Raw genomic sequence first — 13,861 nt, forward strand, 5'->3', positions numbered from 1 at the left:
ACAAACATCGCCACCGGATACTTTTATGGCATTCACACGGCAGGTGCTAGTTGATAGGCAGTGTCCATGCTTGCTGCAAAACATGTCTGTGGTCTTCCATGCTGTGATCACTCAGCTTGGTGTTTCTGCCGGAGAAACTCTTGCTTTCCCATGCTTCATCAAAGTTCACATTAAACTTTGAGTGGTAGCAATTGCATCATCAAAGCTTGGCTCTCATTCTTTCGACTCAGCATCAGCAGTAGAACTGGGTGTAGCAGTACTCCCAGCCTACGAATGTGATCTTTTAAGGAGAGAGTAGCCACATCCAGATCAGGCTAACATCCTGAAGGAAAGATTAGTGCTACTACAAAATATTGCCACTACTATCTTCCCATCAAGGCAACCCAGAAGAACTGGGTCTCAGAAGCTTGTGCAAAGAAGCAACAGGAACACATGCATCCATCTAACTCCCAACTGAGGTAATCTCCTAGAACAACTGGGGCAATTTATGGGGGCACCAGCGTGGAATTAATATTTGGAGGGCTTGGATACTGATCTAATGCCCTTCATGATAAAATCTCCCATCTAGGAATGTGATCAGTTGGTTTTACATCCTGATTTTAAGACTTATTGCAGCAAAAAATCGGTAGGCAGAAAGCACTATCATCTGGAGATGGGCTGCGGGTTATTTTGAAGTGTATATCAATAGACAAGCCATTCTGTTTCTTCTTTTCATCTACCAGGGAAGTTGTTGATGTTCTGAATCAGCATCTGTATAAAAGCGAATAAACTGAGTCATAATCTGGGCAAGACAGAGTGATTGTTGAATAAGAATTCAGCTTCTTTTGGAGGGCGGTACTACTATCCTTGAATAATTAGGTTTGCAGTTGAAGATGCTCCTGGATTCAGTTTTGCACCCACATGCTCAGGGGGCGGCTGTGGCCAGAAGTGTCTTCAGCCAGCTTAGTTTGGAACACCAACTGCATGTGTTCACCTGGGCTGGGTGGTTGCAACGCATTCTGCACTGACTACTTTTAGTGAGGCTTCAGGAAGCGCAGTTGGTCTAGAATGCTGCAGCGAGACTGCTGGTGGGACATACCACATCTGTCCTGCCACAGCTGCACTGGTTTCCCATTTGTTTCAGTGCACAACTCCAAGTGTTGGTGATGTCCTTTCAAGCTGTAGACGGTTTAGGCCCAGCTTACCTTAAGGATGATATCCTCCCATATCAGTCTGCCCACACCCTAAGAGCTCACAAATGGGTCTGGTTCAGCGGGTGGGAATGAGAGAGGGGGCTTTTCTCTGTAGCCTCGCCTGCCTTGTAGAACTCTGGCCCCAGTGGTTTAATTGACCTTACAGTGATGGCTTATGAGACAGAGCCTTTTTCATATCAGATAGATACTTTTTCTCCAGTGCCTCTGTTTTATGGGCAGACCTTCTTTACACATACCTCATTGTAAATTGGATTGTGCATATTGTTGTATTTTAATGTATGGTGTTAAGTGTCATTAACCATCTGAGTGGCGCAGAAGCTCCATAAGGACACATTTTTGTATGAAAATATCCATAAATAAAAAATCCATTTGAGTGTCAAAAAATAAGATGCTATTGTGATGAGACAGATTCCTTCCAGTTGGGCCAAAAGCAGAGAGTTCCATTTCAATAATATTTAATGTACTGTTACCTTAACTGGCTATTTCAGCATTATTTCTCAGTCAGTTTTTCACTACTTTTATTAACTTTGTGAAGATAGTGTTTAGTATATCATTACATTGAAAGCTCGTTCAGTGAACAGCCTTCCCGAGCAGCCTTCCCTGAACCAACATTTTAGAAACAAGTTATATTAACATATAAGAATGAAAAATTAAAATTTATATTGACAGATGCTCGTTTTGAATTGGTCATACAATAACTTTTTTGTATGACCAATTGTATGACAAAATAACAATGGATTTTTTTCCATTCCAGGGAAAGAGCGTTTTTTAATGTTTAAACCCCAGAAAGGTCCTACAGTCCTAATGTGGCTAGGAGTTTTTTCTGTCTAAACATGTGTAGAATTGCACCCTTACTATCCATGGATTGTTTCATGCTCAAGCAGAGCCACCAGAGAGTTAGCTAGAAAGGATGAGGGAGGGAGAGAAGGCATCCTTCTGAAACATGTAAGGGGTGTTCCATGTGTGATCCCAAGCAAAAGGAATGCCAGTACATTTCCAAGTTCTGACCATTGCGCTTGTTTCCTCCATGGATTGCCTTCACTGAATTCCCATGAAAGAATACAGGCCAAAGTCTCACTTCCCACCTTACCCATCTGTATTAAAACAGGGCTGCTACAAAGATAAACTGTCTGTCTTCTGCTGCTTGCACATGGTTTTCTCCTAGCCACAGGAAGGAATGGAAAAGTTGCTTAATGCATAGAGATTGTACTTGAAGCTGTTGCATTACAGTTGGTGAGTGCGATCCAAATGAGGTTAAGGGCCAGTTAAATTTAGTGGAAGTTACATAAGCTTAATTTTGCTTATAGTATATCAAAAGGAATTACGGGATACAATTTTTGCTAACTAAAATATGTTCATCATCATCATCCAGCCCCCAAAATGAGATACGTAGAAAGATTTCTATGTGTGTAGTTTAAGTCTTTAGATAGACTGGTGCTTGGAAAAAGAATATAGGCACTTTGTCTTTATTTCTGAATATATAAATTATTCCCCCTCCTTCATTCTACATTTCTTTGTTTTTTTTGCCATAAGCCCCTATCACTTACCAAAAAGCTCGCACAGTAATGAACAAACTTCATATTGTTCAATACTTTATTTTTTTCTTTTATAAAGATAAATTACTTCATATGTTTATTCCAATGGTTTTATAATTTACTATGGTTTAGATAAGTGCAAGTGGAAGGGATGCTTTTCTGTAATGAGTGCCTAAAGATAATTTTGTGGTCCGTGGATGCTTTCTGATAATCATCTAAAATGCAACAGATAGAGGCGGCTGCTGCTGTAAGCAAACTAAAACAATTATGCTATGGGAAAGAGCAGGGAGTATGGGATACTGTTGTTCTGACCCATTGAAACTACATGTGTGGGATATGGGCTCCTAAGAGTGGTACCAGAAAATTCAGTTCAGCCCCTAAAGCCGTATCCTCTGCCCTCAAACATGCTTAATCAGTTTTACAGCAGTCATGCAAGTTAAACCCATCAAGCTTATTAACTACCAAGTTTGCTAGTCTCACACCTAAGAACAGAATAAGCAACATATTGTAAAAAGATGGCTTGCCTGAGTGAATGGGTCTTGGATTTTTGCAATGTGGCAGACATGGTGGACTCGAGTATCACGTATGAAGTTTCTATTAAGTGAGATTACTGAAATGCCTTTGAAAATGAGTCTTTATTGTTCGATCTGCTGGTTAATGTGTAAATCAAAAGTAAGGGAGAACCACTATGTGGCTTCATTTATCGTATCTTTGAACACATTCCATTTGAAATTTCCTTTGTTTCTTTTGGCACAGCGTCCATTTGGCAAGAAGGCTACTACAGCTAGAAAAGCAAAACACGTTGCTCACAAAAGACCTGGAGCGTCAGAAGGAACAGGTTACCCAGATTTCACAAGAGGTATACGACTGTCAACTACACACACACACTCTCTCTCTCTCTCTCTCTCTCTCTCACACACACAATTCATGTATAGAATGGAATTTTAAAGTAGCATTTTAAATGCATTTATTCGGACAATTGGGGAAAACACATACCTACTAATCCTTTTCAGAGCAATTTATGTAGTATTAAAGCAGAGATGAAAAGACAGATTACTCTGCAGACTAAACAAAAACACAGACTAGACAGATAAGTCTCTGTTTCTGAAAAGGGAAGAACTAGCAAAACTGGTTCAATGTTCACGAGGTATTTTATTTTTTTCTGCAATATCACTGCTTGTATACAGTTGTTTTGCAGATTTCTTATCTATTATAGCATACTTACCTCCCAACTTACCAATTTTCCTAGACTGCTCAGTTTCCTGAGATTTTTAGCATGCACAAGTAATTAATTGCTGATATCACTGGTTAATGAGCAAAATTCTTAACAATCTTTTAAATCTGGTTTTTTGCAGAAATTTAATTAAACATTCTTTTACTGATACTTGAGAAGCCAAAGAAGGTGGTTGGGGGGGGTGGGGGACCACACACTCTGGGTGAGCTGGGCTTTGTTTACTTATTGGAATAACGCATGAAGGGTCGTCATGTCACCAAAACCAGGTCTTTATCTGTTGGGGACAGATGATTTCTAAGTTATTATGTGGCAACTGGTACCGCCCCCCCCCCCTTTTTTTAGTTCTGTCTGGGAAAGCCTTAGCCAAACATTGCTGCTAGATTCGTTTCCAGTTCATAGATCTTTAACACAAAAATTAATAATAGTCTAGGCATCTGTGTATTCCAGGCTTGGTTGTTCAAATACTTCCATCCTGTCCAGAGGGTGTCAGAAAAGGCTTTTCTGCCATCTCCTTTCCACCTAGCGGCCTGTCATGTTTTGAGTTCCCCACATGAACTACTTGAACCATGTGGTCTGTTTCTGTAAGCCCCACACATCCTCCCATGAAACCCATGTCATGGGACTGGTATGTGCGGCTGGGCCACATTGTTTTTGTTGCCTCCACTTGAGCGGTAACAAATGAGAATAATCTCAGAACTAGTTTTTCACAACTGCTGTTCGGCTTTCAGGACTGGGTTACATGTTACCTGTACACTGATGAGCTACCAGAAAAGAATTCCCCTGTGGTATGCTGTACACAGCATGGTATGCTGGGCAGGGATCTCCTCTAGACAGCTCATGCTCGCAACCCAGTCTGCAGCTGAATTAAGCTGAATTAGACTAATTGAAACCAATTTTGCCCAGTTCGGTTTGGGTGGCGGAGCTAAAGAAATTTCACTTCCAGACTTGTATTTCATGGTATAACAAGAATCCTGTAGTGCATGTTCATAAGTGCTGAGATTTGAAATTAATGGGAAAGGGGAAATTAATTTTCATATACAGATGCTGATTTAATTATGTGTAGTATTGAGATTTATTATTATGTCTCTTATCTCTTTGGCAGGAATGGGAACAAAGTTGAGTTAGCTGAAGTTTTTCAAATTCCATTTTGGAATTTCTCATTCCACCTTGAGACCATAGTTTTTTCTCATGAAAATCAATTTACATTTTCATGTGTATTTTTCCAAATGTGTTCTATGCATTCTTCCATTGATTAAAGGGTATTTGTACACCTTTTCAAAACTGCACGTTTTCCATACTTTTGAACACAGTGTTTTTGGTCCATAGATCAAATTGCTAGCTTGGAAATAGATGGCCTTCAACCACAGATTGCAAGTCTGTGTTTGGTCTGGAAGATGCAGGCTGGATAAATCCCGATTAAAAATGAAATCAAACAAATCTCACATAATCCTTTCTCTTAGGATGCATCTTTCACTATTTATGGGGAAAGTAAAGGTTTTGTGTGAAGCACAGAATATTGAAATAATGTCAAATACTACAATTATACAATAAATTAGCATATATAATTTGTTCTACCTTGGAAAGTAGCACATCAGTGCTTTGCACTTGGTAATTCCATACTTCACTTTAGCAGTATTAAGAAGTTTTATAGGAGGCAGTTATCCTGATAATAATAAAAAGATTTAGGTTCGCATCTTTGAATCAGCTGCCTTTAGCTCCGGCATACCACAGCTTTAAAAATGGTGTTTCCGAGTGGTTCACAAGATTATTCTTTAAATAATGAACAGGACGAAGATCACGTCTCTAAAAGCACACATTTTTCTTTCTTTCCAGCGTGACAGAAGTAATTCCTTGTTGAATCAAGTACAGCAGCCTTACAGATACCTCATTGAGTCTGTACAACAGAGAGATTCTCAGATTCTTGTACAAAAAGAAAAGATTGTACAACTTGAGAAGGATATTGAGTAAGTATTCAAAATTTTGGATTAGATAGTTTTAGTTGAATTTTAAAATCTTTTTCCTTAAAAATCTCTTAGTTTAGTAGCAGGCCATGGTATGAGCAAACTTTGCAACTGAAAGGTTCTCTGAAGGTTTTTATTGACTGTCGACATAATGAAGGCTATTGCATTATTTATTTGCATGTCAGTGCATTACATTGACTGGTTGCACACCGTTATAACTGCATAGGAAATTTTGCTTTTCCTGTTGGCCTAGCCATTTCTACAAAGCATTGCAATTCTCCATTGAACAACTGCTTCAAAGGGGCAGTAAACACAGACGTGAGGAAGTTGTATTGGCATCCTAACTGTACGCATGGCTTCTCCAGTGCCTTCTTGAGTACCACGGGACATGACTTGCTCATGCTGCCTCCTTGCAACCTAGCAGCTTAAGTGAAGATTTTATCTCATAGGTCAATGATCTGATGTCTCTGAATAATAAGCACAGTCTCTCAGGGCTTAATACCATGCATCATCCTCAAGAAGGGGGAAAGACACAGAAACCTGGCTCACACAATATGGGCAGTCCACATGGCTTGTTTACGGCACAGTGAGCTGCAGGGTGCGCTGGGAAATTTTTGAAGACTTAAACTGTGGCTTGTCATGTGCTCTGCCCCCTGATGACAGGGGTGGTGCAAGAGTTAAACAACCCTCGTGTCACCTCTCTTGCCCAAGTTCAAACTTCAGAACAAGCCGCATGTCCTGAACATTCATGCTGTCAGTCTGCTTGTGCTACAACCTACTTGATTGGCTACTGGACCATGCAAACTAACCCACGGTGTCACTGACTTCAAAAATAATGGTTCCAGCGGGAGGCCTTTATGCACTTCTCTGACATCCACCTGGTTCTCACATAAGCCTTATCATTGTTTATTTAACCCATGGGTTGTTGAATTCTAGGTTGTTGTGTAACGCAAATGTGAACAATGGTTTAGCAACCACGAACAACTGATGGCTTCTTGTTTGATTGTGCCACAAAATAAATTTGGATGTAGAAAGGAGGAGGAGGAAAACAACCAACCCACGGGTAGAGAAAACTATGCTGGGCAGGGTAGCAAACCATGAGCTAACCTTGGGTTAAACCATAGGTTGGAATTATGTGTCTACCAGATAATTGTGTGATGCCTACAATATTTTATATATGTTCTGCATCATATTGCTTTCTTTTCCCTGGAAGCAATTTTTACACAATCAGTAAAAGCAATAATTTCTCAAGCCTTAGAAAGCTTATATGAGAAGGTAGCCACTTTTGGTCCATGGGCTGCATTACACTGCCACCACCAGATCCAGGCCACAGGAGCAAACCTGATCATATCATAGAGGACGGGGCCTTCCTCCTAAAGAGCCATCCCTACCACAGCATCATCCGCCCCTGCCCTGCTACTAAAAAAATTAATTTCTGCATGTACAGTGAAACATGGCACTCTGTGCCCCTCTCTCTGTGGATAAAGGGACAGGTGTGGGCTTGTCGCAGTCAGCTCCTGGGAACACTGACCAAGGGGGGTTGCCCATTCCTTCACCGCAGTTGAGGCGGAGCAGCACAAACAGGGCTTGCTCCGGGCCTGCAAGAGCCATCTTCTCCGAGCCCTGGCCAAGCCAGGCTCCTTCTTCCCCTGCCACTTGCACCCAGCTGGGGGCGAGCAGAGTAGTAAGTGATGCAGGTAAATTCCCAGCATATCTCCGACTGGAGATGATAACGCATTTCCTGGTTGTCCTGCTCACCCCAGCGGGATGATGCTTAGGGAGGGGCCCATAAAGGATGCTCAGCCTGTGCAGGCCAGATGGGGCCCCTGTGTCCACAGGAGGTTGTCCTTTTCTGCATATTACATGGCAGACATTTGCAAAGCTGAAGTGAAGCCTGAGAAATGTAGGCTCGGGTGCTCTACAGCTTTGCTCCCTCTTTCCTCTGGGTCAGCAAGAGGCAGTGTGCGACTGGAGATAATCTTCTCTCTCACACATTGGGGGTTGTATTCGGTGTTAGCCCAAGTTAGAGCAGGCCCACTGAAATGAATGGAACTTAAGGAAGACCAACACTGGGTGCAGCCCTAAACATTAAAGTGTTTCAGAATCACAGGGCACTGCTCTGGGTGTGCCTCCTAACTGGAAGGAGTCAGCCCCAGAGAAATGGCAGGCAGCCTCATCCACATGTACAGTAGATGATTTTGTAGCTTTGCATCAGCAGTAAATGAATGATGCAGACCTACAGCACAATTGCCTAGTCCCAGAAGGATGATTAGCAAGAAGCAAAGCTAGAGCACTGACTCATGCAGAGACGCAGCAGTACTTTACTTCAGTGGGCAGTTTCTCTGTCCTGGTGCAGTGCTTTGATTATTTTAATTAGATGATGTGCTCATGGCACACTCATGTGCTGTAGCACAAAGTATGAGGGTTCTTCAAAAAGTTTAAAACTATTAAGAATTTCCAAAACAAATTACATCATTTTTCTACATAGTGCCCTTCCTTTGTGATGCATTTTTCCCAATGTCGTACCAACCTTTTGACGCCATCAGCAAAACAAAATATAAAATATATTTATAAAATATAAAAGTGAGGAAGCTTTTTGAAGAACCCTCATATGAGAATTGCCCATCTAATCTTTGCCATAAGCTAATTTCAGTCCTTTTACTGTTTGGTCATCACAGCCAGCATTATGGAATATTTAAGGTCCTCCTTGAGCCCACCTAGTCCAGCTGAGAGCCAGGAGAAATGCTAGTTTCTGTTGGACAAGTGCAGGGTGTGGCTGCGTATTAAAAGTCCCCATATTTAACTTTCCAGGATGAACATCCCTGAGAACTTAAAGTGTTTCATCTTGACCACATTCCGTATGTCCTAATTTTACTCACCTAGCCTAAAAGCCAGCAAAAGTGTTACCAGTTGATTCCTTTCTGTCTTCCTTAGTCTCAGTTTCACCAAGAAAGAACAGAATAGCATAAAGAAGCTCATTATGACACACTTGTTAATTCCCTCCCTTTATTTAAAATGTCGCCAAACATATTGCCTCCACTTTTTCCCTGTAAACTTTAATTCTGCTCTAAATACGTACAGTCATTTCAGCATTTTCCTCATCATTTTTGGCTGAATCCCATCCAGTTTTTCAACAACCTCCTTTAACTGTGACAGCCCAAGCTATGCTTGAATAATGCTATAAATGAAACCAGTTTTTTAAATTTATTGTGCCTTGTTTGTATACTGTAATATTAAAGAAAATTAATTCAGGTGACTCAGTCCTGCCATTTAGTTAAAAACCCTGAGCCTGAACCATTGAAGCCAGTATATTTAACATTTGCAATGACTTTAACTCCTAGTTTATATGGTCTGTTGCTCACAGCCTAAAGAAAGCATTCATGCCTTCCTTTTCAAAACAATGTAAACACAGGTTTTAACTAGGACAGTTTTTTTCTTTAAGCTGCTGCTTTGGTATGTATTCATGGTTGCCAACAATTGCTTTAAAAATTCATGTTGCAACCAGAATGCAAGATTAGAGGAAATCATCCTTTGCTATTACTGCATTTCCTAATACTATCCCTCTTTCTGCCAGTCTTTTAAATAAAGAAAAGACAGCTTTGCTGCGTGTCAAGAATCAAATGGCAGCAGACTTAGAGAGACTTCTAAATCATCGTGAGGTAATCTTCTTGTGTTAGCATAGCTATTACCATATATAGGTTTTTCTCAACATGTTAGTCATGAGAATGCTTTGTTTTTCTCCTGGGCAGTTTCAGAAATATACTTAAATATCCAACACAGTGTGTACCCCAGGTTCCCCCCGCACCGTGCTGTGCCCCTCCAGCTGCCTCAGATGGCTGGCACTGAGGCATGTGGCCCCACTGCTCAAACACGGCATCAGTGCCGATTGCTTCTATGACTGGTGGGAGCTCACAGCAGCTCCAAAAGCACCTCCCCGATCCTACCACCACCAGGGAAGGAGAAGGAAGATCCTCTGCCCAGTCGTTTCATTGATGGGCATGCATTTATTATTTAGAATGTGATATCTTCCCCTTCCATGTTGCTACTCGCAAATCTGCTGGGACAATGCAGCTTTGTTTTCCTCGTATATTTGTGGGAGTAAGAGGACCTGTTACTAACTCAGTAGTTCAGCATTCCATGAAGATGTTTCAGCAAGCTTCCAGTTTCCAGTTTATGTGCTTCTTCTACCGTCTGCTTCTCCACCATGACCAGGTATAATGTAACATGGGCATTACTGGGAAACAGAATTGTTGAGAGCCTGAGATATTTTTTCCTGGTGGACCTTGCTTCCTAAGAGTTTACCAGGAAAAGAATTTGAGATAGGCTGCCTCCAGTCAAGATGAACTTCCTGACATACCACCATTTGTCCAGTGTTTTGGGGTCCTGTTCTTAAGGCCACCTCCCTGTAGCACACTACAGAGAGAGAGAGTGCTTTGGACTTTCTTTCCCAAAGTCCACGTGTACAGAACAGAACAACCCTGTTTTTAAATGTTTTTTAAAATGCCAGCAGTAGTATTTTAACTCTGCTGTGTTTCATGTGGGAAAGAGTTTATTGAGAAATCCTTTCTAAAACAAGTTTGTTTATGGGAAAGGGGGAAGGGAAAATAATACGGGGAAAGCAACAGAGAAAATTCCAAATGTAATCAATAAAATCAATCTAAATAAACTAGTAGCATGTTGCCCACTGGACTAGAGTCTAGGGTTCCTGATCACATGCAAAGCTGTTCTCAGAGACAGCATATTGGTTTCCAGTTAGATGGCATATGGAAAGCTTCTGGAAGTAAAGAACGGACGCCTAAAGGGACCTGGGATAGTAAATTGGTTTATCCAATGTGATAGCTGCCATCTCTGATGATCAGTAGTTTAGCCAACAAATTGGAACAGTATTTAGTCACTAGACCCAGCTTCTCAATTACTATAAAATCATCTATCTATTTATTTAATTAATTTCTCCTTTTTCCTTGCAAGGAACTCAAGGTAGTTTAAATAATTCTCCTCCTCTCGGTCTTAGCACAACCAGGCAGTTCCATAGCTGAGTGGGGACTAGAACCAAGATCTCCTGAGTCCCAGTCCCATACTCTTTAACCATTACACCACACCGACTCTCTTAATTTAGCTTACATCTTAATAAAGCCAACTGGTTTGTAAAGTGTTCCGAGAGAACAGTATATAAAGATCTTTAATACATAAATAAACTGGTTGGGACCAGTCAACCAAAGGGAAAAATGCTTAATGTTTGGTTGCATTTTTGAGGACCATAAAATGAAATAAGGTGTGTTCAAGTTACCCAGCATGGTGCCGGCTTACCAGATGCTCTTGGGGGCACTGTTGAGCTACGAGTCAGAAGGAAGAGAAGAGCTTGCCCCAGGAAGCACAAAGCAGGGAATACAGGAAGAACCTAAAGCTCTTTCATGCAGCTTAGTGTTCCATCTGAACAAAGCCATTCTCTCTGTTCCCCTCAGCGAATGTCCTGAGGTTGCCAAAGTGGGGAAAGAAAGTTTTCAGGGGAATGTGGGCACAGGAACCACCTGATCCTTTCCCAAGGTCCCTACTGGCCTTGAAATATTCTGGGTGTTTGAAATCGGGAGGAGTTCTGTACTCCATTGCCACCTTTACTAGAGTATCATCTGTTTCTTGAACGTGCTCAGTTGCACAAAAGCAGGAATCTGTCTCCCCCCCCCCCCACCATATATAACAAGCTCTGTATTTGGTACTTTGGTCCCATCCTAAATAATACTCCACTTGAACAATTAAAATATAGTCAGTTAATTTTAACCTTTTCAGTTATTGCATTGCCCTTTGAGCCTGCTTTACAAGTGCCTTCTTACCTTAGCTGTTGGCAGAATACTTTCAGGTGGTGAAATGGAAATTACAAAGAGCTGTACATTGTGTCAAGAACTCCATGTACATTAATTTCCATTAAATGCCACCATCTGTCTCCTAATACATTTATTGGATGACATTGCCTTGGCTGTGTAATGAATTGTTAAGTTGTGATACACATGCTATTTCACAACTGTGCTAGCACTTACACTAGGTAAATTATACCCTTTTATTATGCTTTTAATACATGGTGTCAGAAAGCATTAACACAAGTCTCATTCATTTCAGCCTTTGTGAAAAAAATTGTTTCTCAGGAACTGATTTTTTAAATGCATGAAAAGACAAAGGTGACAAATTAAATATTAATGAAATTACATAAACTGTCTAAGGTTTTTTGAAATGTCCTACGTAGGTAAGTGTGTGATAGCTTTTAGAATAATTCTACACACATTTTCTGAATGTGTGTGCAAGGTATTAACAGTTCTAAATATGTTCCATGTATTCAGTGGCGTTTCAAGAAGCTCTCCCCCACACCTAACTATTCATAAATTATCAGCACTAGTCCTGTTTCATCAGGAGGATGAAATATCCACCGTGCATTCAAGTACGACCTTATACTAGAGATATGGAATATCAGTTGTCAAAATCAGCGTCCCTCATGTATCGGTTACATTTGTTAAGTGTCTGTAAGAACAAGTTGCCTAGACACACACACAATCATTTTAAAGCATGGCAATAATAAAACAAACAATCCAACAGTAAATCTTTCAAATACAGATAACAGTACAGGAAAATACAGGACAAATCATAGGATTTTTAAAACTTCCAAAAGGAGGTTAAAGCACCAGCAGTGCTACCAATCTTAAAAGGCCTGGGAAAACAAAAACAATCCTAAGCTTAGCCCTGCGAGGACAACAGAGTGAGGGCCAGGTTAGCTTCCCTAGAAAGATCGTCCTGTAGCCAGGGAAGCTGTGAGCAGAAAGGTCCTCTCTTGCATGGCCGCCCTCAGAATCCCAGAGTGAATGGACACTCAGAGGAGGGTCTCTTTAGCTGACCTTAGTGCACAGGTGATTCTGTACAGGAGGAGATTTTTCATTTGATCCCAAAGTTGTAAGCTTTGTAGAGTTTTATAGAGAAAAACCAGCACCTTGAATCCCATCATCACACCGTAAAGACATTATCTTCTGATATTTGCTCATGAACTGAGCTAATGAATCACTAAGATGTGTTGAACTTTTATCCTCCCCAGGTAGTTCTAATGTCAGCTGGATTTCATAACCCTTCTATCCAGTGCTGGTAGTGTGGTGATGCTGATGCTGATGGTTTAGAAACAGAGAAACAGAGTGAGTCAGAAGGGGCCTCCTGGGCCATCAAGTCGGACCCCCGGCTCCAGCCAGCTCCACTCATGACATGCCCACCATTTAATTTCTGTACTGCTCAATAGCTGAAGCTCTCTGGGCGGTTCATGCTGTACTGGGTCATTTCAGAGGTCTCCGGACTTTTTGTACCCATGGCACATTTGGGAACTGGAGAAACTGATCTGAGCACCACCTTAAAATATCTCCATGGACGGTGTAGCAAGTCCTGTAATGGCTGCTGTGAGGACCTGGCTAGGCGAGAGGGGTATGTTGGGGGGGGGGGCAGAGGGGCATGGCAAGGCTAGAGTCTGGGAGCAGGGAAAATGGGAAGAGCTGTTTCCTGCCCCTTTTCCTCTGTGTGAGCTTACTCTGCTCCAGCCTCTGGTCTTGTTCTTTCTCATCGCACACCTCCTTTCCTCACTGTTTCTCCCCATCCCTAACCTCTGGTCTTGCACCTTTTCTCTCTTCTAGCCTTTTGCCTTGCTTTTTCTTCTTGCCGAACAGCTGTTCAGTGGCAGATTCTGGAACAGGAGAGAGCACTTAACATTTCTCAATTGTTTGTTAATACAGTATTTTTAAGGGGTAGGGAATGATGAGCCTCACAGATACAACTGCAGGTAACAGAGTTCATTTCCTTTGGCATCTCAGAGAGTGTGTGTGTGTGCATATATGTATGGGCATGTAGGGTCAATATAGACTGAAGATACCCGCTTGCATAGTTGAATTGTGACACTACAATGTTTTACAGTAAATTACA

The 13,861-nt window shown here is 41.4% G+C and overlaps 1 protein-coding gene across 3 annotated transcripts in view; it reads left to right on the plus strand.

Moving 5' to 3' along the window:
• The window catches only part of PIBF1 (progesterone immunomodulatory binding factor 1), a 97,727-nt gene that overhangs the window by 64,795 nt on the left and 19,071 nt on the right, over positions 1-13,861 (plus strand). For 2 of the 3 annotated variants that reach the window (XM_044437873.1, XM_044437876.1), the window contains 3 exons: positions 3,485-3,587; positions 5,796-5,926; positions 9,498-9,582. In XM_044437873.1, the coding sequence (XP_044293808.1) occupies positions 3,485-3,587; positions 5,796-5,926; positions 9,498-9,582 (319 nt within the window). The remainder of the gene's footprint in view (positions 1-3,484; positions 3,588-5,795; positions 5,927-9,497; positions 9,583-13,861) is intronic. The other variant, XM_044437875.1, reaches the window with a different exon arrangement.

This window comes from Varanus komodoensis, unplaced genomic scaffold (assembly GCF_004798865.1).
Source record: "Varanus komodoensis strain SLA01 unplaced genomic scaffold, ASM479886v1 scaffold31, whole genome shotgun sequence".
NCBI classification, from domain to species: Eukaryota; Metazoa; Chordata; class Lepidosauria; order Squamata; family Varanidae; genus Varanus; species Varanus komodoensis.